This window comes from Megascapheus bottae, chromosome 5 (assembly GCF_031878675.1).
Source record: "Megascapheus bottae isolate mThoBot1 chromosome 5, mThoBot2.hap1, whole genome shotgun sequence".
Lineage (NCBI taxonomy): Eukaryota > Metazoa > Chordata > Mammalia > Rodentia > Geomyidae > Megascapheus > Megascapheus bottae.
In genome coordinates this window covers 4,948,156-4,974,795 of record NC_143513.1, presented here as the reverse complement: position 1 = coordinate 4,974,795, position 26,640 = coordinate 4,948,156, and the positions used below count along the sequence as shown (strand labels likewise).

Genomic DNA, 26,640 nt, shown 5'->3' with positions numbered 1-26,640 from the left:
TCACAGACTTTTCAACTGAAGTCAAACTAGTACTCTACTTTCTATCATACAATAAGCAGCAATGAAAAATAAGTTTAAAAGGACAAACCAGGTTACATATCAAGCTAAAAAATAAGGGTTTTCTCAGGACCCAAGGGGGAAAAAAAAAAAAGAAGATAAAACATCCATTAAGATAATTCTGATCTCCACATTGCATAAGAATATTTCCAAGCAAAAACTGAGTGATGCAAAATAATGATCATACAGTATGTAAATCATTTTTAAACTGTCTTCTCTAGAAGAGTTAAAACTTTATGTTGTGAGCAGGCCAAGTAGCATGATGAATTTAAACATATCCACTAAATCTGTTTTATTATTAGATTTAGTTAGGGAAAAAGAACATTTGTATTTGAAAAGCATAAATTCTGACCTAAATCAACTTTGGTTTCAATATCTTGCCCTAAAACGCTAATAAACTGACAGGAAATAGACCATTTATTTCACTGTTCATATACTGTGGTAAGTAACTACATTCCTAACAGGCTAACTCCATAACAGCTTCAACAAATATCATTTATTCAATGCAATTTCAAGACCTTTACTTACATACTTCAGAAACAAATATGCCTACCAAAGTGTTTCCATGAGTTAAGGACTTCTTAACGTAAAAGTATAGGATAAATATACTCGAACACTACTACTTTATAAATAGCTTTCTCAACAGTTAAAAAAATAAAAACTAGTGAACACAAAGGACTTCTACTGGCAAGTATGACCAATTTAACTGACTAAAACCCAATAAATGCAGTCAGCATTAGTGACAACATCTAAACTATCATGAAAAGCTGCGTGCATACCTTTGTCCTTCTTAAAATCCAAAGCATCTTCTTTATCAGTCACTATTTCCTTCATATTGATAATACTCTGGTGGGTAAGCTGCCGGAGAATTTTAATTTCTCGAATTGCTGTAATTGGAAAGCCTTCTTTTTCATTATCCAGTCGTACTTTTTTTAAAGCTACCATTTCTCCTATTAGAAAATTAATGAAAACACATTACATGTTGACAAAAGCAAATAACTTTTCTTAATTTTAAAATTAGTTTAATTCATAATTTCGTTCCTACCTCCTGAAATTATAATCTACAAATTAAATACTTCAGATTTTAACATATCAATTTGAATTTCAAGAAGCTAAGTCTTCTTGGGGCAGGCATGCTTGCCTGTAAACCCAGCTATTGTGGTTAAAGACCAAACCAGGGGAAAAGTAGGCAAGATTCCATCTCAACCAACACATTCAATGAGCCAAGTATGGTGAGACCCACATGAATTCTCAACTGTGCAAGAGGCTTAGTTAGGAGGACTGTAGTCTGAGGCTGCCTGCCCCTTAGCAAAAAGTTCCAAGATCCTATCTGAAAAAAGAGTGCCTGCAAGCATGAGGCCCTGAAATAAACACTACTGCCAAAAAGAAAAAGGAAAGTTGCCTGACCCATAATATTCTACAACTGCCTAGAAAGGACAAATTTGTACACACTGTGGTATGTTTTCCACTGGTAGATAGTTAAAAAGGCATTTCTTAAGTGAAAGATGGACAGTCATTAAAATCACATCTCTCTGAACAGAGAAATTATATTCATATTACTTCCTAGTCCTAGCAAGTTATCCAACAGTGTCTGGTTTGTGGGGTTGTTTTGTTTTGGGTTTTTTTTTGGTCGGTCATGGGGCTTGAACTCTTGTGCCTGGGTACTGTCCTTGAGCTCTTCAGTTCAAGGCTATCACTCTAGGGCTGGAGCCACAGCGTACTTCTAGTTATTTTCTAACACTTCTGGTTATTTTCTAACAGTTAAGAGATAAGAAATCTCATGGACTGGACCAGGAGTTTGTCCTAGAGGTACAGTGCTTGCTTGCCTAGCATGCACAAAGACCCAGGTTAGATTCCTAGGTACCACATACATAGAAAAAAAGCCACAAGTGGCACTGAGGCTCAAGTGGTAGAGCTCTAGCCTTGAGAAAGCCCAAGGACAGTGCTCAGGCCCTAAGTCTAAGCCCAGGACTGGGAAAAAGGAAAAAAAAAGAAACCTCATGGACTTTCATGCTCAAGCTGGCTTTGAACTGCATTCCTCAGCTCTCAGCCTTCTGAATAGCTAGGATTACAGGTATGAGCCACTGGCACCCAACTGGTTTGTGTTTTTCTGCCTACAGTAAATTGATACATAATTAGATATAACTGAGTGTATCAGAGAAGATCTAAATAATAAAGAAAATGTACACACAACCTTATTACAGGTTGAGTGTACCTTGTCCACAATGCTTTGGGCCAAAAGTGTTTCAAATTTTGGATGTTTCTAGATCTGAGAGTTGAGCATCAACTAGGATAAGAAAAAATTCACTATCACAAGTATGTTGATTTTACCTTCATTTTGGAGAAAAACGTGTTAAGAAATTGTCTTTTCAAAATGTTTTATCTTTCAACCATTAAAACTTATTCCATTTTATGAAGTCTCTCTATAACATTGTACATTTTCATGCTTTACCAGTTTTTAATAATTATTGCCTCATCTCGTTTAATAGTACATCATGATAAATATGAACTCTTACTCTATGTACTAACTGCGTTTAGTCTTTCAGAATCATAAGATCCCTTCCCCTATATTACATGACCTCATACACCTGGTGATTTTAATCTACTGGTTTATGTCAAGAAAGAATAATAACAGTCAGGAGCATAGCCTAATAGCAGAGTGCTCGCCTCATATGCACAAAGCCCGGGTTCGGTTCCTCAGTACCACATACACAGAAAAAGCTGAAGTGGCTCAAGTGGTAGAGCACTATCCTTGAGCAAATATGTCCAAGTACAGTGCCTAAGCCCTGAGTTCAAGCCCCAGGACTGGCATGCATATATACATATATATATATACTAAATAATAAATAATAAATACTTGTTGTATACATTGCTTAGGGAAATGTACAGCATCTGTAAACAAATTTTAACAGTTACTTCTTCCTAAGTTTTTAAAATTTTACCCAAGCTATGTTCTAAAACCTTAAGCTGCTAAAAGTCTCACAAAGTAATTTCTATGAAAAAGGAAAAGAACTGTCTAAAAGTAAAATGTTGTAGTTTCAGAAAAAAATCTACAACTTAAAGACAAATTCAAGTCATTTTCTCCTTAGTTACTAATAATAGTTTAAGAATTACTCACCATAAAAACAGGTGGGGGGCCAGGAGTTTGGCCTAGTGGTTAAAGTGCTTGCCTAGCATGCATGAAGACCCAGGTTCGATTCCTCAGTACCACATACATAGAAAAAAGCCGGAAGTGGTGCTGAGGCTCAAGTGGTAGAGCTCTAGCCTTGAGAAAATCCAAGGACAGTGCTCAGGCCCTGAGCTCAAGCCCAGGACTGGCAAAAAAAAAAAAAAGAGGTGGGAAAAAAAATCCCCAATACTAACATAGAGTATAAAACACAAATGCCAAAGATTTAAAACCATATTTACATATAACTCACCTATATGAACTCATATTTACATAAGTATATACATACACATAATAAAATTAAGACAAGATTTTAAAGTACAACAAAACAATTTCAACTCTTTGGAAATTCCCAAGATTATACATTAGATGAGAAACACAAAGTACATTCCATAGGCCCAAATGCTCCTCAAACTTGAGAGTACTTACCAGTGTCTTTATCCCTGGCCTTGTAAACTTGTCCATAAGTACCTTCTCCAATAATTCCAATGATATCAAACTTATCCACGCAGCGTTTTCCCCAGTCAATATCTTTTTCTTTGATTTCACCATAGCGAGGCCCACATATTCTATTAAATATAGTTCTGAAGTTCTTATATACAATCAAGAAAGTGGCACAAACTGTTTAAAAACTCAATACCCACCCTCTGCCCAATCTTTATCCTTTATTTCATTTACCCTGCATATTTGTGATCTAAGACCAATTACACTGATTTGCTACTATAAGATAAAATGAAAAATAATAATGGTTCTTCTATGGACTATTACTTGAATCAACAGAGAGAAGCAGGAAGGCTTTTATGAAGGGTTTTTAGAAATAAAATACAACTGGACAATACTGACTCTTATCTGTGATCCTAGCTACTCAGAAAGCTGAGATTTGAGGATCACAGTTCAAAGCCAGTCTGAGTAGACAAATCCGAGTCTTACCTCCAATTTATCAGCAAAGAGCCAGAAGTGGGTTTGTGCCTCAAGTGGTAGAAAAAGCCAACAAAAAAGCACAAGTCCTTGAGTTGGAGCCCCAGTACCAGCACCAAAACAAAGGGATGGAGGAGTAACTTACTGCCTTACCGAATAAATGTATCTGAGAGAAAGACTTATATCTAGACACTTAATTTGAAACCAATTTAGGTTACAGATTTCCAAGTCTTCCTCCTTTCTGACTCTGAGAAAATGGGTAATGAGCTTAAGGAGGGGTGGAGAATGAAACTATAAGTAAAGAAAGACAAAGCAGTTTGCCAATTATTGAGTTTATTCCCACTCACTAATGCTGACTTCCCACCTTGTTTGATTTCAGTGTTTTTGTGTTAGCTATTTTAAAGAAATTATCTTTAATACATAAAATATTCATGTAATTAATAATTGGAAACCTTGAGAGAAAATTTGATTTGGTTTTATTAGGCGATAAGTACACAGTTATGAATTTTTTTCAAAACTAAATTTATTCTTAAGTATTAAGTAAATTAAATCTTAATTGTATATTTTATAAATTTAAATGACCTGGAATAATTTCTGGCCAATTTAAGAGCAGGTAGAAAGCAAGCACATACTTTGGCCTCCTTTTACTGTGCAACTGTGCTGCTGTTTTCTTTTCCTCTGGACTCTTGGAAAGATCATCTCCTCCTGGTAGCTCAGGGGGCAGTGGTAAGTCAGCAAGTAGACATCGGAGTTTCTTCTCTACCTCCTTCTTAACAGCTTTAACTGAAATATTTCCTCTTAAGCTAAGTAAAAACAAAACAAAAAAAAACACACACAACAAAAAGTCATACAATTCAATATGTGAGCAGTGAAATCCACTAGAGACACTCTGTTGGAAATGGTCTATACAACTCTGGGCGAAGGGAAGTCGGGAGGAGAAAGACGAAGAGAATGAGGGAGGAAGTGACACTGTTGAAAAAGAAAAGTACTCATTATTTGACTCATATAACTCCTCTGTACATCACCTTTAAAATAATTAATAAAACTAAAAAATGTGGCCATGTATACATTAGGTGGCATGTAACAGCCATGAATATTCTACACTATTTCACAGTGGAAGGCACTAAGCAGAGTTGACATTTTAGCTAAAACACAATGTTCAATACCAAAATACAAAGCTTAGGGTGAAAATGACACAGGTAAAAATTAAGGAAATTTGTGCACAATGTGAGGTTTAATCAGTAATATGCTAATATTGATTAATTCTGACAAAGGTAACACACTAAAGACATGAAAAAGTAGGAAAATGGCTACAAGGTAAATCACAACAATATTTTTGTAATCTTCCTATAAATGTAAAGATTAGTTTATCTTAAATTATATATAAATAGCCTCAACTTCAAAACTTAAAACTGAAACTATGCTTTGCAAGGAAACTCGTTAATTTCATTATATCATTTATGTTGATTCTAGTGGAGTAACCACAGAGGCTTTCCTATAAGAATAAAGTCATATGCTTAACTATTACTTAAATTTCCCACTTAAATAATCATAAACAATTCAGCATCCAACTCTTTTCAGGGTTAATTTTTCTGAATTATGCAGAGATACATTTTTATGCCAGTCCTGGAGCTTTCTTAAGGCTAGACCTCTACCACTTGAGCCACAGCACCAATTCGTTTTTTTTTCTATGTATGTGGTTCAGAGGAATCGAACCCAAATCTTCATGCATGCTAGTCAAGCACCCAGTGATTTTTTTTTTATGCGAGTCCTGGGGCTTAACCTCTTGGCCCAGGCACTATCCCTAATATTTTTTACTCAAGGCTAGCCCTCTACCACTTGAGCTCCACTTCAGGTTCTTTTGGTGATAACTGGGGATTAAGAGTCTCAGAGACTTTCTTGCCCAGGCTGGTTTCAAACATGCAGCAGCTAGGATTATAGATATGAGCCACAAGAGCCTACCTGATTTTTCTAATTTTTATTTTTTTAGGACTCCAGCTTACAAGAATTTACAGATGAAATTTTACTTTGGTTAGTCTATATTTTTATTTTTATGAAGAAATAAAAAGATCAGACAGGAGAAAAAACTGGGGAAGAGGGAAGGGGTAACATTAAATATATATATATATATATACATATATAATTTTTACCTAACATGTAACTATAACTACTCTAGATCACCTTTATAAACACAACTTTTCATTTGTTTTGATTTTGTTGTAAAGGTGATATACAGAGGGATTGCATTTACATAAACAAGGTAATGAGTACATTTCTTGGCAAACATTAAAGGGGAAAAAAAAAATCCCACCAGGCACCAGTGACTCACTACTCAGAGGTTGAAATCTAAGGATAGAGGTTTGAAGCCAGCCAAGGGAAGGAAAGTACATGAGACTCTCCTCTCCAATTAACCACCAGGAAAACAGAAGTGGTACTCTGGCTCAAAGTGGTGGAGTAGTGGCTAGCCTAGAAGAATAAAGCTCAGGGATAGTGCCCAGGCCCCAAGTTCAAGACCAGGACCAATTTAAAAAAAAAAAAAAAAAAAAAAGGATAAAACAGAAAGAAAGAGAAAGGGTGGGGGGGGGGTGAGAGGAAGGAGGGTCTTTATATATAATTTTTTTTTCAGCCAGTCCTGGGCTTGACCTCAGGGTCTGAACACTATCCTTGGGTTTTCTCAAGGCTAGAACCCTATCACTTGAGCCACAGCACCACTTCCAGCTTTTTCTATGTATATGGTACTGAGGAGTTGAACCAGGGTCTTCCTGCATGCTAGGCAAACATCCTACCACTAGGCCAAACTTCTGGCCTGTGCGTCCCAGGAGAGTGCGTGTGTGTGTGCGTGTGTGTGTGTCATTTGTGCATGCATGTGTCTATTTTTTTTTTAATGGTGCAAAGGAATGAGTTCAGGGTCTTACATTTGCTAGGCAAACACCCACTGAGCTAAAGCTAAATCACTGACTTTTAACTTATATTTTAACTAAATAATTATTTAGAATTTCTCAAACATTATAAAACCTGCTATCTAATAATGACATTTTGAAAGTCTTATAATGAAGTCTTTTACAGCAGCCATGAGTCTAATAATGGATATTTCACAGAGATGCATTGCTGTGGTTCATAATTAATAAGCATGCTATCAACACAATTAAATTTTAGTTGCCACTTCTCTGTTCCTACTGAATATTATAAAGTAAGTGATTCTTTATTAGTTTCATCACATGATTAAAAACTGCTTACTAGCCAGGCAAGGTGGCTCATGCCTATAATCCTAGCTACTCAGGAGGGTAAGATCTGAGGATCATGGTTCAAAGCCAGCCTGGGCACTAAAGACCAAAAGATTCTAATCTCTAATTAATCACAAGAAAAGGAGAAGTGGGGCTGTGGCTCAGGGGTAGGGTGGTGGCCTTAGGCTGAATAGTTCTGGAACAGTGCCCAGGCCCAGAGTTCAAACCCCATGACTCCCCCCACTGCCCCCCAAAAAAAACCTGCTCGACAAAGTAAAGCTGCATTTTCTTCATTAACACTTGTTTGTTACTCAATGGAAAGTGAAGTTAAAAGGGAAAACATATTGGCTGGTGCCAGTGGCTCCTGCCTGTAATCCTAGCTACTCAGAAGGCAGAGATCTGAGGATCGCAGTTCAAAGCCACCCTAGACACTGAAGTCCATGAGACTCTTATCTGCAATTAGCCAACAGAAAACCAAAAATTGTGCTATGGATCAAGTGGTAGAATGCTAGCCTTGAGCTGAAGAGCTCAGGGACAGGGCAAAGGCTCAGAGTTCAAGCCCCATGACTGACCAAAAAAAAAAAAAGGAAAAACATGCTGGAAAACATATTAATTCGGGGATTCTCTATTATTATTGTTGTTACTTTGATTTTTATTCTGGGGTATTTTACAGCACGAGGAGGGGGCATAAAGTCATACAATCGTAATTTTACAATCAACCTGTTCCCCATTTAATAGACATGAACTTGGCACCTTCCTCTTGTTTGGCATTTGGCTGGAAAGTTATTTATCTACCTTCCCTCCCCTCCCCTTTTAGGTTTAATCTTATGACAAAGATTTTAGTATTCAAAATCTTATACAAACTAGACTACAAAAGACACACACACACAAGTTGTTTCTGCTACAGGTATGCTGCCAGTACATGTAGTGATAAATTATTTGCCTGGAAAGTACAGGCCAACTCCAAGTAATGACAGACTAAACTCAAGTTATGAAGAAGCCTTCTCAAAATAACAGCAAAGTATGATTTTTGTCAAGTACAATAGTCAACATATTTTAAAAGATCAATGTGTATGCGTGTATGTATGTGTATGTATGTGTATATATATATATATATACACACACACACACACACACACACACACACACAGTTGAAATGGAAGAATACATAGCAGCCAATCCAATGATTTGTAAAATTATTGGAATTGTCATTATTTTTAACAATTAGAGTTTTGCTTAAATATTCCAATCCAAGATATTTTTTTTACTCAAGGGCCTTGGGCACTGTCCTTGAGCATTCTCAAGGCTAGGGCTATACCACCTAAACCACAGAACCACTTCTGCCTTTTTCTGTGTATATGGTACTGAGAAACTGAACCTAGAGCTTCCTGCAGGCTAAGCAAGCATTCTACCACTATGCCACCCACACTCCCAGCCCCAAAATTCCTTTCATGTGGCTTGAACTCAGTCTGAATACTGTCCCTGAACTCTTCAGCTCAATGCTACCACCCTATCCTTGAGCCAAGCCCCACTTCCATTTTCTAGAGGTTAATTGGAGATAAGAGTCTCAGAGTCCTTTTGTGCCTGGGCTGGCTTTGAACCTTGATCCTCAGATCTCAGCCTCCAGAGTAGTTAGGATTACAGGCGTGAGCTGCCACCAAGATGTCCTTATTTCTAAGTGATAGGTTTGCATAAACATTCAAATCTAAGACTTCCTTTTTAAAAGAGCAAAAGCTCTGTAACACTCAACTTCCTAGATTTTATAGCAGCATTAAAGTTGAGCTCAACCAACAGAGCTGCCCAGCAATCATTAATTTACTCCCAGGTCTTCACTCTTATGTTATCTGCCTGTCTCTTTAATTAAAGACTTGAATTCAAAAATCAGTGTATCATATACCTAAAAAAAAACATTAGGCCAGGAGCTAGCAAACCTAACTACAAATGAGGCTAATATTTGAGGATCACAATTCAAAGCCAGCCCAGGCAAGAAAGTGTATGAGTCTTATCTCCAATTAACCACCAGAAAACTGGAAGTGGCACTGTGGCTCAAAGTGGTAGAATATTCACTACCTTTAAGCTCAAGAGCTCAGGGACAGTGGCCCACACCCAGATTTCAAGCCATACAACCAATAATAAAGTAAAATAAAATAGGGCCAGGAGTTTGGCATAATGGTAGAGTGCATGCCTAGCATGCATGAAGATCTGAGGTCAATTCCTCAATACCACATATATAGAAAAAGCTGGAGGTGGTGTTCTGGCTCAAGTGGAAAAGCTCTAGCCTTGAGAAAGTCCAAAGATAGTGCTCAGGACCTAAGTTCAAGCTTCAGAACTGCCACATAAATAAACAAGTAAAATAAACATAGAGGGCCAGGAATATGACCTACTGGTAAGGTACTTGCCCAAGATATTTGAAGCCTTGGAGTTTAATTCTTTGGTGCCACATACACAGAAAAGGCTACAACTGATACTATGGCTCAAGGGGAGAGCACTAGTCTTGAGAAAGCTCAAGGACAGTGCCCTACCCTTGAGTTCAAGCTCCAGACTGGCAAGCAAGCAAGCAAGCAAACAAATGTGAACCTAGTGATTTTACAGGAAAAATAATAGGTTTGCCTACCAAAGAATAAAAATCCTAGCTACTCAGGAGGCTGAGATCTGAGGATCACAGTTCAAAGCCAGCCCAGGGACTAAGGAACTAAAGAGCATGTAACTCATCTCCAATTAATCACTAGAAAAGAGGAAGTGGGGTTGCTGCTCAAGGGGTAGGGCAGTAGCCCTGAGCTGAAGAGCTCAGAGACAGCACCCAGGCCCAAAGTTCAAGCCCCATGACCCACCGGAAAAAAAAAAAGAATAAAAATATTGGCTGGACTCTGGTGGCTCATAATTGTAAGGCTAGCTACTCAGGAAGCTGAGATCTGAGTATGGATATTTAAAACCAGGCCAGGAAAGAAAGTTCCTGAGACTATTATCTCCAATTAATCACCAAAAAGCAGGAAGTGGGCTGGGAGCAGTGGCACATGCCTGTAATCCTAGCTACTCTGGAAGCTGAGATCTGAGGATCAAAGTTCAAAGCCAGCCAGGGCACAAAAGGACCTGAGACTCTTACCTCTAGAAAATGGGAAGCAGGACTTGGCTAAGGGTAGGGCGGTAGCCTTGAGCTGAAGAGATCACAGACAACACCTAGGCCTGGTTCAAGCCCCATGACCCACAAAAAAAAAAAAAAAAAAAAAGGCAGGAAGTGGAGCTGTAGTTCAAGTGGTAAAGCACCAGGCTTGAGCAAAAAAAATTCAGAGACAGCACCCAGGCCCTAAATTGAAGAACCAAAAAGAAAATAAAGAAGGGCTACGAATGTGGCTTAGTGGTAGAGTGCTTGCCTATCCATGAATCCCTGGGTTCAATTCCTCAATACTACATAAGCAGAAAAGGCTAAAAGTAGCACTGTGGCTCAAGTGGTAGAGTGCTAGCTTGGAGGAAAAACCCAAGGACAGTACCCAAGCCCTGGGTTCAAGCCCCAGGACTGGCCAAAAAAAAAAAGGTAAAAAGAGGGGCTAAGTGTTTGGCCTAATGGTAGAGTACTTGCCTAGCATGCACCAAGACCCAAAATTGACTCCTCAGTACCACATACACAGAAAAAAGCTGGAAATGGTGCTGTGGCTCAAGTGGTAGCATGCAAGCCTTGAGGAAAGACGAAGGACAGTGCCCCGGTCCTAAGTTCAAGCCCCAGAACTTCCAAAAAATATATATTAAAAATTAAAAAAAAAAAAAGAAGAAGAAAGAAAATCACAAAGCGAGGTACTGGTAACTTATGCCTGTAATCCTAACTACTCAGGAGAACTGAGGAGCTCAGTTCAAAAGCTGGACCAGGGGCTGAGCATGGGTTTATGGTAGGGTGCTTGCCTACCATACATGAAGTCCATGGTTTGATTCCTCAGTACCACATAAACAGAAAAGGGTGTAACTGGCACTATGACTCAAGCAGCAGAGTTCTAGCCTTGAGCAAAAGAAACTCAGGTACAATGCCCAGGCCCTCAGTACAAGGTCAAGGAAGGAAGGAAGGAAGGAAGGAAGGAAGGAAGGAAGGAAGGAAGGAAGGAAGGAAGGAAGGAAGGAAGGAGGGAAGGAGGGAGGGAGGGAGGGAGGGAGGGAGGGAGGGAGGGAGGGAGGGAGGGAAGGAAGGAAGGAAGGAAGGAAGGAAGGAAGGAAGGAAGGAAGGAAGGAAGGAAGGGAGGGAGGGAAAGAGAGGGAGGGAGGGGGAGGGAAGGGGAGAGGGAAGGGGAGAGGGAGGGGGAGAGGGAGAGGGAGAGGGAGGAGAGGGAGAGGGAGGAGAGGAAGGAAAGAGAGGGGGGGGGTAAAAGAAAAACAAAGCCCAAACAGGAAAATCAGTGACACTCTTAACCTCTAATTATCTAATTAACCACAACACTTCTGAAGAAGAGGGGGAGGGGAGAGGAGGGCACCAGTGGTTCATACTATAATCCTGGCTACTCGTGAAGCTGAGATCTGCAGATCATGGCTCCAAGACAGGCTGGGGCAAGAAAATCCACGAGACTCTAGCCACCAAAAAGCCAGAAGCAGAGATATGACTCAAGTGGTAGAGCTAGCCTTGAGCAAAAATGGTCAAAGACAGAGCACAAGCCCTGAGGAGTTCAAGCCCAAGGCAAAAAAAAAAAAAAAAAAAAAAAAACATGAACAAAAAAAGGAAAGAAAATCACCTAGAAAACTGCCCCAAAATGGGGGGGGTGGGAGGGAAGCTCCAATATCTTCATAAAAATGAATGATGTAATACAATACCACAATCATATCCATGTCAATATTTAGGTACATGTATTCTACTGTATGTTTATAGTATAACCTTCAGCCCTTTAAGAAAATGTTTCCAAGTAGTTACATCTTCAATTTTCATAATAGAAAAATTTAAACACATTCAAAAAATACTTTTATCTGTATAATTAAGTATTCTTACATTTAAGAGTTAAATAGTTTAAGAGTTAAGACTAAAAATAACTAGGTAATAAAATCACTAAAAGCAATAAAGTTATGTAAGAAACTCATAAAAAACCGAAATGCATGCTTACAATAATTGTAACACTCAGGGCAAACACATAAAATGTCCTAGCTGAAATATCATCAAGAAAAAGTATGGCAAGAGAACACTGACATTTCTAAAACCAACTCATCATGAGATACACATTCAAAGGCAATTTTCCTACATTTCTGAGCATAAACTACAACTTTCTCAGTATAGAAGCAATGTATTTCAGTGTAAGGCATATATAAAAAAGCAAATGCATTCCATTATAGTTTTTACTAACTTTTTTTGGAAAAACAAAGGAAAAATGCAGTCACTTCTTACTTCAAACTAACATTTTCCCTTCAAGTAGTTAATGAGACAAATTTGCCTTCACTTACCTATCAGCTTCTTTATCTTCAGGTAGCATAGGAGGCAAAGGTAATGGTGGTAATGTAGAAGTCACTAAAGCCACGTGTTGCTCCTTCTCCTTGGCTCCTACACTTGGTGTAAGTGGTTTGGTTTTCTCTTTAAGAGATACTGGTTCCTCCTTTGTAGCAGCAGATTTACTTTCCTTCCCAACTACAACTGTTTTCTTGGTAGATTTATCTACAATCAAATTATTATCTACCTTTGTTACCTGAAGAGGTGGCTTTGTTTTTGCCTTGTCATTTTTTAAAGTTCCACCACTTGAAGGAGAAGGTGCATGCTCAACTTTAAGTTTTTTCACATCCTTCACATGGTTAGTTTGTGACGCGCTGGCACCGGTTTCTGCATTCCCCTTAGTAGGTGTAGAAGTGTTGGAGGCTTTGGCAGCCTTGGCAGCTGCCTCTGCAGCCTTAGCTGCTTCTGCAGCCTTAGCTGCCTCTGCAGCTCGTGCTGCCTCTGCAGCTCGTGCTTTTTTATTCTTGTTCAATTCTGCTGCCAGGCTACTTTTCAGAGTCAGTGTGCTGGGAGAAATGCTAGAATGACGGCTTCTGGATCTAGATAATCTGTGCCTGCTACGAGATCTTGAATGCCTAGATGAATACGGGCTTCTGCTTCGGGACTTGGCCGACCGTCTGGTAAAAAATAATTAGTAAAGACTTCATCAGTCATTAGAAAAGTTCAGACTAATATTTAAAAAGAATATTAACTTGAATCTCTAAAATGTAACCAAGTTATTTATTCTCAAAATCATTTCATAGCTCCCCCTTTTTTTAACTCTAAAGAAACAAACATAAATCAAAGTATCTGGTGACAATAATTTTCTTAAAAATAGGCTGGCTATCTCTTCAGCCATGTAACTCATGCCATTTCCCTTAAAGGTATTCTCTTTTTTTCCTTTATATTGAATTCCTTGATTTTGCCACTTAAAAAAAAAACAGACTAGCCTATGTTTCTCTGGCCAATAAATACTCAAAGATAGGGCTAAATGAAAAGATACCTCAAAGAAGAAAATAAAACTGGGAAGAAAAACATGCCTTCATGACCCCTCAGAAAAAAAAAAATCCAATAAGGAAATACAACTGACAAATAACAGTACCAATCAGACCTACATATTTACTGTTTCTACACCTCAAAACTCCTATAGATCAAAAGTAAGCAAGCTATTTTCAACAAGAGTGAAAAAAACTACCTTACCACAAAAGATAATAAATAACCAGCACTGAGGACTCATTTCAGAATCACAGTTAGACATTCACAGTCACAGACTAAAATACACATGAGCAATATTTGTACCCACATAAACATAAGATAGGATCTCAAGATGTACAGCTTCAAACAGAAAGTATACTAAAATTTAAAAAAAATACACCTATTCTCAACCTGCAGTAAAAGTAAATAGTAAAAATTGCTAAGAATTAAAAATTCTTAGGGCCTGGAGTAGGGCCTAGTGGGTAGAGTTCCTGCCTAGCAGGCATAATGTCCTTAGTTCAATTCCTCAGTATCACATAAACAGAAAAGGCCTGAAGTGGTGTTGTGGCTCAAGTGGTAGAGCACTAGGCCTTGAGAAAGCCCAAGGACAGGGCTCAGGACCTCAGATCAAGTCCCAGGACTAACCGCCACCCACCTTCAAAAAAAAATCTTGTTGTAACCATAGCTACTCAGGAGGCTGACGTCTGATGATCTCAGTTCAAACCCAGCCAAGGAAAGAAAGTCCCCGCCAGTTCATTTAAGTGTTAGTTGAAGTGGAGCTTAAGTGGTAGAGTGCTAGCCTTGAGCAAAAAAAGCTCAGGGACAGCACCCAGGCCAGAGTTCAAGCCCCATGACCCACAAAAAAAAAAAAAGAAAAAAAAAATCATGAAAAGGGTAAGTGAAGTCATAAGGCATGGCGAAAGGGGGAGAGTGCCAGCTGTGAGTTGTTTTTTTTTAAAGCTAAGAGAGAACTTGAGGACCTGAGTTTAATTCCCAGTACCAGCAAATAAGACAATAGCCCTCAAAAGAATAAAATACTTAGGAATATACTTAACCAAAGAAGTGAAGGAATTATTCAATGAAAATTATAAAAGCCTAATGAAAGAAATTAAAGAGGACACTAGGAAATGGAAAGACATCCCATGCTCATGGCTAGGGAGAAAATGGCTGTACTGCCAAAACTGATATACAAATTCAATGCAATCCCCATCAAAATCCCAAAGACATTATTTACTGAAATAGAAGATATAATCCAAAGATTCATATGGAACAAGCAAAGACCTAGAATAGCCAAAACAATTCTAGGCAGAAAGAGCAATGCTGGTGGTATTACAATACCAGACTTCAAACTCTACTATAGAGCCATAATAACAAAAACCGCTCGGTATTGGCACAAAAACAGACCAGACCAGAAGATCAGTGGAACAGAATAGAAGACCCAGAAATAGAACCACATACCTACAGGCAACTTGTATTTGACAAAGGAACCAAAGATATATGGTGGAACAAACACAGTCTATTCAATTACTGGTGCTGGCAAAACTGGGCAGCCACATGCAGAAAACTAAAAATTGACCCTAGCCTTTTGCCATGCACAAGCATTAACTCAAAGTGGATCAAAGACCTCAAAGTCAGACCAGAAACCGTGAAACTGCTACATGATAAAAGTAGGAGAGACACTGGAACTCACAGGCACAGGCAAAAGATTCCTGAACAGAATCCCAGGGTCACAACTAATTGGATAAATGGGACTACCTAAAAATAAAAAGTTTCTGTACAGATAAAAACATAGTTGCAAAAGCAGAGAGACAGCCAACCAACTGAGAAAAGATATCACTAATAATACATCTGACAGGCCGGGAGTTTGGCCTAGTGGTTAAAGTGCTTGCCTAGCATGCACGAAGACCCAGGTTCGATTCCTTGATGCCACATACATAGACAACAGCCGGAAATGGTGCTGAGGCTCAAGTGGTAGAGTGCTAGCCTTGAGAAAGTCCAAGGACAGGGCTCAGGCCCTGAGCTCAAGCCCAGGACTGGCAAAAAAAAAATAATAATAATAATAATACATCTGACAAATGCTTAATATCCAGTATCTACATGGAACTCAAGAAACTAATCCCCCCCCAAACCCAACAAACCATTCACTAAATGGGCAAGGGAACAAAAGAGAGACTTATCAGAAGAAGCATATGAGAAAATGTTCATCATCTATGGTCATAAGGGAAATGCAAATAAAAACAACCCTAAGATACCAACTTACCCCAACAAGAATGGCCAAGATTTTGAACTCAGACAATGACAGTTGCTGGCGGGGTTGTGGAGAAAAAGGAACCCTACTACACTGCTGGTGGGAATGTAAACTAGTTCAGCCACTCTGGAAAGCAATAGATGTGGAGGTTTCTTAAAGAACTGAAAATAGACCTTCCCTACAATCCCGCCATACCACCTCTGGGCATCTACCCTGAACATCATAACCCAAGATATGATAAGGACACCTGCTCAGCTATGTTCATCTCTGCACTATTCACAATAGCCAGGCGATGGAAACAATCCAGATGCCCTACTGCAGACGAATGGATACAGAAAATGTGGTGTATATATATATATATATATATACATAAATATATATATACACACACACACACACAATGGAATTCTACATGGCCAACAGACAAGATAAAATAATGGCATTCACAGGGAAGTGGATGAATCTAGAGCGAATCATGCTAAGTGAGACAAGTCAAGACCTAAGGATCAAAAGGCGCATGGTATCCTTAATATGTGGCTATTAAATCTAAAGAGTACAAGAGCGACGACTCAATATTTGCATACCCACCAATGCTACGGACATGGTAATGGAAATATAATTACATAGACATAAAAACCTATGACTCTATAGACATAATGCTTTATTTCATAAATTAATTTCATAATTAATAAGTTTCTATGACATACAAACTCTTAGCCTAATTTGGATTAAGTTCTAAAAACTAGGTCTCAGTGATTATATATAGACATTCCCTCCTTGAACACTTGTTTGTTAAACCTGTCATTTGAAATATGATGTAAAAATCAATGTTAATAAATTCTTTAATAAAAAAAAAAATATGTTCACAGCCAGAGACGCAGTGGCACATGCCTGTAATCCTAGCTACTCAGGAGGCTAAGATCTGAGGATCACTGTTCAAAGCCAGTCCAGACACTAAAGAACAAGAGACTCTTATCTTTAATCACTAAAAAAAAACAAACAAACAGGAAGTGGGGCTGTGGCTCAAGGGGCATGGCAGAAGCCTTGAGCTGAAGAGCTCAGGGACAACACCCAGGCCCAGAGTTTAAGCCCCATGACCCACCCAAAAAAAAAGAAAAAAGTTCACATGACAAAGCTCTATACTACTTTATGTTATCTCATTTAATACTCACATCAACCTAGTAGAGTATATACAGTTAACAGGATAGATATACAGTTAACAGGAAAGATTAACAGGAGAGTATATACAGTTAATAGGAAAGATATTTGACTTGTTATTAACAAGCAAGTCAAATTCACATTGATTACCAATTGTGTAGGTCATTGATTTATTGCCACTATCTTAATCAGCAAATTCACTTCTGCTCTTCTCCATACCCAAGAGAACCCAACAGATACAGATACATTTCAGAGGAGTTCTAGAACCCAAAACACAGTCACGGGCAGATCAGGATATGCATACTAAGTATTCTTATTCTCTCCCAAATACTGTCCACATTCTTTTTCTTTTTTTCTTTTTGCCAGTCCTGGGGCTTGAACTCAGGGCCTAAGCACTGTCCTTGGACTTTCTCAAGGCTAGTGGTCTACCACTTGAGCCACAGCACCACTTCTGCTTTTTCTATGCATGTGGTACTGAGGACTCGAACCTAGGACTTCGTACGTGCTAGACAAGCATTCTACCACTAGGCCAAACTCCTGGCCCCTGCTGTCCACATTATCTGAAAAAAGTTATGTCCCTCTACCACCTCTCCTCCTGTTAAGGACCTTCTTTGTCTACCAGGCTCCAATACCATTGCACTGCTTCTTGTCAATTGAGAATTTCCTGACAAAACATCCTATGAGGCTCAATCTGCCCTACTTCTGAGGACGGGGTGGGGGGGGGGGGAGGATGGGAGACAGGAGAAAGGACTTTTGTCTTTGGTGTTCTTGGAGGTCCACTTGATTGCTTGACTGTAGGTATACCACTTAAGCCCTACCTCCTGCCTTGCTTTTTGCTGGTCACTTTGGAGCCAGTCTTATATACTGTTCCACCTGTTCTCGCTTTAAACAGTGATTCTCAGTATCACATTTTTTTCTGAATAGATAGGTTTAGAGGTATGAACCACTCATACTCAACTATTTTCTTTTTTTAGAGGTGGGGTGGTATTGGGGTTTGAACTCAGGGCCCTGAGGCCTTACACACCCAGTTAAGACTTTACTATGCAAAAAGAGTATTTTGGAAGCTGGACACCAATGGCTCATGACTATAACCCTAGCTACTCAGGACACTAAATTCTAAGGATTGCAATTTGAAGTCTGTCTGGGCAGGAAAGTCCATAAGATTCTTTTTTTTTGCCAGTCCTGGGCTTGGGCTCAGGACTTGAGCATTGTCCTTGGACTTTCTCAAGGCTAGAGCTCTACCACTTGAGCCTCAGCACCACTTCCGGCTTTTTGCTATGTATGTGGGGTACTGAGGAATTGACCCGGGTCTTCGTGCATGCTAGGCAAGCACTCTACCACTAGGCCAAACTCCCGGTCCCCTCCATGAGATTCTTATATCAATTAACCACCCCAAAATTGTTTTAAAAGCCTAAAGTGAAGCGACGGCTCAGATGTTAGAGCTTTAGCCTTGAGCATAAAAAGATCAAGACTAGCACCTCAGAATACTGAAAATGACACTATTACAGTATTGATCATTATATTCCATTGCTTCATTCAGATTCACTCTATTCTTCTTATCTTCACTATTTCTTTATAAAAGTTCCTTCCTCTATGTTAAAAGTGAACTACACACTTGTGAGTGGGAAGGAGAGGGAAAAACTGGCAGAGAACAAGGGAATGGGTACACTGTCTAAAAAAGAATTGTATTCATTACTTGACTTACATAACTTTAACACCTCTGTATATCACCTTTATAATAACAATTTTTAAAATTTTTAAGTTCCTTACTTATGACTTAATACATGGCAAAATCTGCTAGTAAACTCTAATAGTATATTTATTGATTTTACTAAACATTGTTTGAAACCTAAAATCAAGGATAAAAACAAAATGCATGATCTTTTTTGGGTTGGTTGTAGGGCTTGAACTCAGGGCCTAAGTGTTGTCCCTGAGCATCTTCACTCAAAGATAGAGCTGTATGTAACCACTCTGAGCCACAGGACCACTTCCAGTTTTCTAGTCATTAATTGGAGATAAGAGTCTCATGAACTTTTCTGCCTGAACTAGCTTCGAACCCCAGTCCTCAAGAACTCAGACTCCTAAGTAGCTAGGATTACGTAGGTATGAGCCAGTTGGATGCCTAACAAAGATTTTTTTTTTTTTTTGGGGGGGGGGGCGGGTCAGCCATCCAGCTTGGAACTTGAGGCCTGGGCACTGATCCTGAGTTCTTCCACTCAAGGCTAACATTCTACAACAACTTCTAGCTTTCTGGCAGTTAACTGGAAATGAATGTCTCATGGCCTTTCATGCCTGAGCTGGATGTGAACCACAATCCTCAGATCTCAGCCTCCTGAGTCACCGTGATTACAGGTGTGAGCCACTGGTACCTAGCCCTAACATAAGACTTTTATCTTTACAATGGTATTCTAATATCTCTAGATTGTTAAATGTGCAATGAACACAAACAATTGTTCACAGCTTGTTTTTTTGCTTTTTGCCAGTCCTGGGCTTGAGCTCAGGGCCTGAGCACTATCCTTGAACTTTCTCAAGGCTAGCGCTCTACCACTTGAGCCTCAGCAACACTTCCAGCTTTTTTTCTATGTATGTGGTACCAAGGAATCGAACCCAGGTGTTTGTGCATGTTAGGCAAGCACTCTACCACTAGGCCAAACTCCTGGCCCCCACTGCTTATATTTAATTAAGTTATAAGGCCTCTAAAAAGTTAAAAAGTCCGGGTCCTAAAATAAGGATGTTAGACATAAGTCAATGAAATGGAACTGAGAATCCAGACAGAAATCAGCCTGCGTACTTACAGACACATGATTTTTATAAGAGCACAAAGACAATTCAATTACTGCTTTAAGGAAGCTAAAATATGAGGCTTTGGAGAGGGGGGGACAGCAAGGAGGAGCACACAAATAGAAAAAGGACATCACAATGAGCAAATACAGTCATTACATTCAATGTATATTATGTAAAAAACTGAACTGTGTATAGTAGAAGGGATAACTTTATGGAGATGTATGTACTCCCAATCTGACTTATGAAATTGGAACTTCTTTGTACAACTACCTAATATCCATGAGACTCTGTTCTCCAATGCATTACTAATAGGCCCAAAACGGAGCTGTGAATCAAAGTGGTAAAGTGCTAGCCTTGAGCTCAAAAGCTCAGCAACAGAGTCCAGGCCCTGAATTTATGCCCTAAGACGGGCACCCCCCCCAAAATATAATAATAATAATAATAATAATAATAATAATAATAATATGCATTAGCTGGGCACTGGTAACTCATACCTGTAATCCTAGCTGAGATCTAAGGATTACGTTCAAAACCAGCTTGAGCAGTTAAGTCCAGGAGATTCTTTACCTCCAATTAGCCAGCAAAAAGCCAGAAGTGAAACTGTGGCTCAAGTGGTAGAACATTAGAGTGAAAAAGTTAAGAAAGCTGGGCACCAGTGGCTCATGCCAGTAATCATAGCTACTCAGGAGATCTGAGAATTATAGTTCAAATCCAGCCCCAGGCAAGAAAGTCCATGAGACTCATATCTCCAATTAACCATCTAAAAACCAAAATAGCTCAGAGAGAGTGGTCAGACCCTGAGTTCAAGCCCCAGGACACACAGACACGCACAGACAGACACAGACAGACACACACCTTTAAAACAACTATTAACAACTGAGACAATGAAAAGCAAATTGTAACTTATTTATCTAATTATATAAATGTTTTTTTTTGTGTGTGTGTGCCAATCCTGGGCCTTCATCTCAAGGTCTGAACACTCTCCTTAGGCTTTCTCTAGAGTTCTACCACTTGAGTCACAGCACCACTTTCAACTTTTTTCTTTGTATATGGTACCATGGAATCCAACCTGGGTCTTCCTGCATACTAGGCAAACACTACCACTAGGCTAACTCGAGCCCCTAATTATATAAGCCTTTAAGATTAAATAACAGGTGGTGGGGGTGGGCAGAGAAAAATGGGAACAAAAACAGAAGAAGGGGTATCAATGTGTGTGAAGTAATGCTCCTTCTATCTGGCAAATATAACTGTAACCCTTCTATTAATTATAACAAACTTTAAAAAATATTGAAAAAAAGATTAAATAACAGGAACACAACCAGAGAAGAACATGGTATTACCAACATGTAATCTCAATACTGATAAGGCTAAGGCAGGAAGATTATAAATGTGAGGCCATTCTGAGTTATACAATGAAATCCTGTCTCATAAAAGCAGAAACAAAAACAAAAAAATGAGACCAGGATCATGGCCTAATGGTAGAGTGCTTACCTAACATGCACAAAGTCCTGGGTTCAATTCCTTGGTACTACACACACAGAAAAAAACCAGAAGTGATGCTGTGGCTCAAGTAGTATAGCTCTAGCCTTGAGAAATCCCAAGGACAGTGCTCAGGCCCTGAGTTCAGGCCCCAGAAATGGCAAAATAATAATAATAATAATAATAATAATAATAATAAATAAATCTAAAATTTTTAATGGGAAAAAAAACAAGTATTTTTTTTTTAAGTCCAAAATCCACATGTAAATATGTTCAACTATGGCTGGTAGATTGGGCTAGTGGTAGAGTGCTTGCCCAGCAAGCACAAAGACCCGGGTTGGATTCCTCAGTATCACATACACAGAAAAAAGCTAAAAGTGGTACTGTGGCTCAAGTGGTAGAGCTCTGGCCTTGAGCAAGAGCAAGGACAATGCCCAGGCCCTAAGTTCAAGCCCCAGGACTGGGAAAAAAATTAAATGTTCAACTTCATTAAACATCGGACCCTTCATTCAGATTAAAAACATTGTAGGGCCAGGAGGTTGGTCTAATGGTAAGAGTGCTTGCCTAGCATGCACAAAGACCTAGATTCGATTCCTTGGTACCACATACATAGAAAAAGCCGGAAGTGGTGCTTTGGTCAAATGGTAGAGCTCTAGCCTTGAGAAGGCCCAAGTCCAGTGTTCAGGCCCCGAGTTCAAGGAAAGGGACCTGCAAAAAAAAAAATTTGCAGCCCCTGTGAAAAAGTTCGGCAGTTCCTCAAAAGTTAAACATAGACTATATAATCCAGCAATCCTAGATACATACCCCAGAACATATACTTACATGAAAATTTACAAATACATAATAGCATAACTCATAATAGCTTAAAATTAATAACTCAAGTTATTGTCCACTAACTGGTAATAAATGCTGTGATGAATATAATATGATGTTACTGGGATATGAAAAGGAATACAGTATTGATTCATGCTACAGTCAGATGTACCAGAAAAGATGCATGAGTGAAAGAAATCAGTCACAAAAACTTCACTGTATGATTCCACCTAAATGTCCAAAACAGTTAAGTCCACAGACAGACACTAAGAATTGCCAGGGTCTGAAAAAGGTAGGAATGAGGAGTGATGGCTAACATCACAGTGTTTTGGGAAGTAATTATAATACTCTAAAATTAATGGTGATAAGTATGCAACTCAGTGATGTGAGCCCATTAAAGATTAATGAACTGTATGATGTAAAAGAGTAATCAACAGCCAGTACTACATGCATGTAGTCCCACCTACTTGGGAGACTGAGGCAGATGGAACACTGTCACCAGGTGTTTGGAGCTGGACTGTGCAATCTAGTGAGATCCTATCTAAAACCACCACCACAAAATTACAATGAAAATAAAAAATAAAGAAGCTGTTAGCATTTCAATGGTATTGACTTTATAAATTACAGAAACACTGCAAAACTTTTTTCTTCTTTTTTTTTTGGAGAGTCCCGTGCCTTCCACTCAGGGTCTGAGCACTGTCCTTGGGCCTTCTCAGGCATAGAGCTCTACTACTTGAGCCACAGCACCACTTCAAGCTTTTTTCTATGTATGAGGTACCAAGGAATTAAACTCAGGTCTTCCTGCATGCTAGGCAAGCACTCTACCACTAGGCCAAACTCCTGGCCCTCAATGTCTTTTTTTTTTTTTAACTGTACTATCCTTTACACTCCTTATGCCACATTAAATAGGGGAAAAAAAGATTTCCTTATGCCACATTACAAGGGGGAGGGGAGAACACATGGTTGATTTTAGACACATTTGCTTAAACAAGTTCTGGTTCACTGAGAAATGAGCATACCTCACTGAACCATGCCTTGAGATCTGTTTTTAAAGCAAGAAGGACTTATCATGTGTTGTCCTAGGTGCTTAATACATACTATGACTTAAAAAAAACCTCATGAGACTAACTCAAAAGGTTGAAGCAAACAAAACAGTACTTAAATTCTCATCCAACTGTGCAAACACAGAAGTGGGACATGTTAAAGCAGTGAAAAAGCTAGTGGCTCACACCTGTAATCCTAGCTACTCCGGAGACTGAGATCTGAGGATTGAAGCCAGCCTAAGTAGGAAGTCTTGAGACTCTTCTCTCCCATTAACCACAAAAACAGACAGAAGTGGAGCTATGGCTAAAACAGTACAAGCCTTGAGCAAAAAACCCAGAAATGGCACCCCACCACTTAGTTCAAGCTCCAGCATAGGCACACGCACACACACACACACACGACAATAATTTGGGGGGTAGGGGTGGGAGGGTACTCGTGCACTGTGGGAAGAAGTTTAAACTAAATGCAACAACTATGAAAACCAGTATGAAGAATCCTCAAAACACAAATAGACCTCTATGACTCCTAACACACCACTGTTAGGAGCATACAACAATACACAAGAAAGAGGGTAAACAAAGATGAATATGGTTGAAATTGTTTGAATGTATAAAAATGGAACAATGGGGCTGCATAAGAGAAAGTGGTGGCGGAAATAAGACTAAGATACACACTGGTATGCGCATGTAGAAATATCACAATAAAATACCCCTGGCTATATTGTGTGTTAATAAAAAAAAAAAATGTAATAGTTACTGAATAATCTGACTAAACCAAAGCAGGCATGGCATGGTTGGAGGCCCAAAGTTCAAACCAAAAAGTATAAACTATAAATCATACTCTAAGTAGTATGTCAGACATCACTAGCTCACGCCTGTAATCCTAGCTACTCAGGAGGTTGAGATTTGAGGATCATGGTTTGAAATCAGCCAAAACAGAAAAGTCCCAAGAGACTCTAACCTCGAATAAACAACTTTAAAAAAAAAAAAAAAGCCAGGTGCAGTGACTCACACCTGTAATCCTAGCTACTCAGGAGGCTGAGATCTGAGGATCAAGGTTCAAAACCAGCCAGGGCACAAAAGGACCTGAGACGCTTATCCCAATTAACCTTTAGAAAATGGGAAGTAGGGCTTGGCTCAAGGGTAGGGTGGTAGCCTTGAGTTGAAGAGCTCAGTGACAGGGCCCAGGCAGAGTTCAAGCCCCATGGGCCCACAAAATAAAAAAAATTTTAAAAGCCTGAAGTGCTGTTGTGGCTCAAATGGTACAGTGCTAGTCTTGAGCACAAAGGGGACAGTGTCCAAGCCCTGAAGTCAAGCCCCAGGACCAGGAAAAAAACAAAAGAGGAAGAGGAAGAAGTGGAGGAAGAGGAGGAGGAGGAAGTACTAATAGTAAGACTAAGTTAGAATTCATAAAATTTTCAAACTCTTGTTCTGTGAAACTACTTTTAAGGAAAGCAAGCCACAAACTGGGAAAGTCTTTTTGTTTTTTGTTTTTGCCAGTCCTGGGGCTTGAACCCAGGGCCTGGGCACCGTCCTTAGACACATTTTGCTCAAGGCTAGCACTGTCACTTGAGCCACAGCACCATTTCCAGCTTTTTCTGTGTATGAAGTACTAAGAAATTGAACCCAGGGCTACGTGCATACAAGGTAAGCACTCTACCACTAGGATATGCTCCCAGCCTGAAAGAGATTCAATATTATCATTTGAAAACTTCAAATAAAACTTCAAGGTACCACTGTATCTCCACTATAATGGCTAAAATAAGAGTACCCAAAAACCTTAATGCAGATGGAACATAGCTCATACACTGCTGAGTGAAATTTGAACAGGGACAGCTATTTTGGAAAATAATCTCACATTTACTAAATCCAACATCCAACATCCAACTCCCAATCCCACTACTCTACTCAAAAGGGACAAAAACCAAAGACTAGAACTAGTATTAGTTAAGTAGCTCTAGCTAAAACTCGATTAAAGACTAAAACAAGAGCCTGAAACTTTAAACGTACTAAGAAAAGAAAAGGAGAAAGTTCATGGGCAATGTGTAGGACATTTTTCTTTTTCTGCTAGAACTCCAAAGGTATCGTGGGACAGGGAGAGAGAGAACAGGAAACAACAAAATAAAAACATGAAAAAAAATAATAAACTACTATCTGACAAATTTCTGCACACCATATCTCTGGTAAGAGGCCTGAAGAGTTCAAGCCCTAGGACAGACAGACAGACAGACGGACAGACGGACGGACGGACGGACGGACGGACGGACGGACGGACAAACACAGACACACAGATATACACACAAAGAATTGTTAAAAGACTAGATTTAAGCCAACACTGATGGTGGCTCACACCGTAATCCTAGCTACTCAGGAGGCTAAGATTTGAGGATTTGAGGATCGAGATTCTAAGCCAACCCGAACACGAAAGTGCCAATTAACCAACAAAAAACTGGAAGTGGAGCTGTGGCTCAAGTGGTAGAGCACTAGCCCTGAGCTGAAGAGCTCAAGGACAGCGTCCAGGCCCAGAGTTCAAGTCCCATGACCAATAAAATAAAATAAAATGACTAGATTTAAAGGGTACCATGGCTCCTGCCTACCTACTCAGGAGGCTGAGATCTGAGAATCAAGGTTTGAAGGCGCCAGGGCAAGAAGTCCACCAGACGCATCACCTATTAACCACCAAAAAGCCAGAAGTGGAGATATAGCTCAATGGCAGCATGCTAGCCTAGGGCAAACAAGTTAGTGTCCAGGTCCTGAGGTCAAGACTAGATTTGGGCCTGGATTGGTGGCACTCAGGAAGCTGAGGGAGAAGGATGTTTCAGGCCAGCCTAGTCTACACAGGCAGACCTTGTCTCAAAAAAAAACAAAAAACAAAAAACAAAAAACCTATGGCTGGTTATCTGGGGCATAGTGGACAGCTGCAATCCAAGCACACAGGAGGCTGAGGAAGAAAAGCCTTTGAATTTGAGGACAGGCTGGGATATACAATGAGTTTCAGGCTAGCCTAGACTGCTCACTGTGAGATTTTGTTTCACAGTGAAATTTTGTTTCTCAGTGAGATTCTAGAAAAAAAAAGACAATGAAGGTTTATAATCAAGAAAGGCTGGGAGAAGAGAAACAGACTATGTTGGTGTAGGAATAATGCTAGTGGGAGGGTAAAGAAGATGGAATATAGTCCAGATAGATTATTTGTAACTACAAAAATGAAACAAAGAAACCTGTTGAGGATGTAACACTGGGGGAGGAGGAGAAGAGCTGTGTAATTAATAGAGGAGATCATATTGGAACACAGGATAAACTTGTGGAGGTATAACAATGAAATCCCCCCTGTATAAGTAACATAAGCC

The 26,640-nt window shown here is 39.4% G+C and overlaps 1 protein-coding gene across 6 annotated transcripts in view; it reads right to left on the bottom strand.

Moving 5' to 3' along the window:
* Cdk13 (cyclin dependent kinase 13) overlaps positions 1-26,640 on the bottom strand; it is a 101,382-nt gene that overhangs the window by 62,986 nt on the left and 11,756 nt on the right. For all 6 annotated transcript variants that reach the window (XM_090332611.1, XM_090332607.1, XM_090332609.1 and 3 more), the window contains exons 2-5: positions 12,772-13,431; positions 4,774-4,944; positions 3,653-3,792; positions 837-1,007 (exon numbers count right to left, since the gene is read on the bottom strand). In XM_090332611.1, the coding sequence (XP_090188737.1) occupies positions 837-1,007; positions 3,653-3,792; positions 4,774-4,944; positions 12,772-13,431 (1,142 nt within the window). The remainder of the gene's footprint in view (positions 1-836; positions 1,008-3,652; positions 3,793-4,773; positions 4,945-12,771; positions 13,432-26,640) is intronic.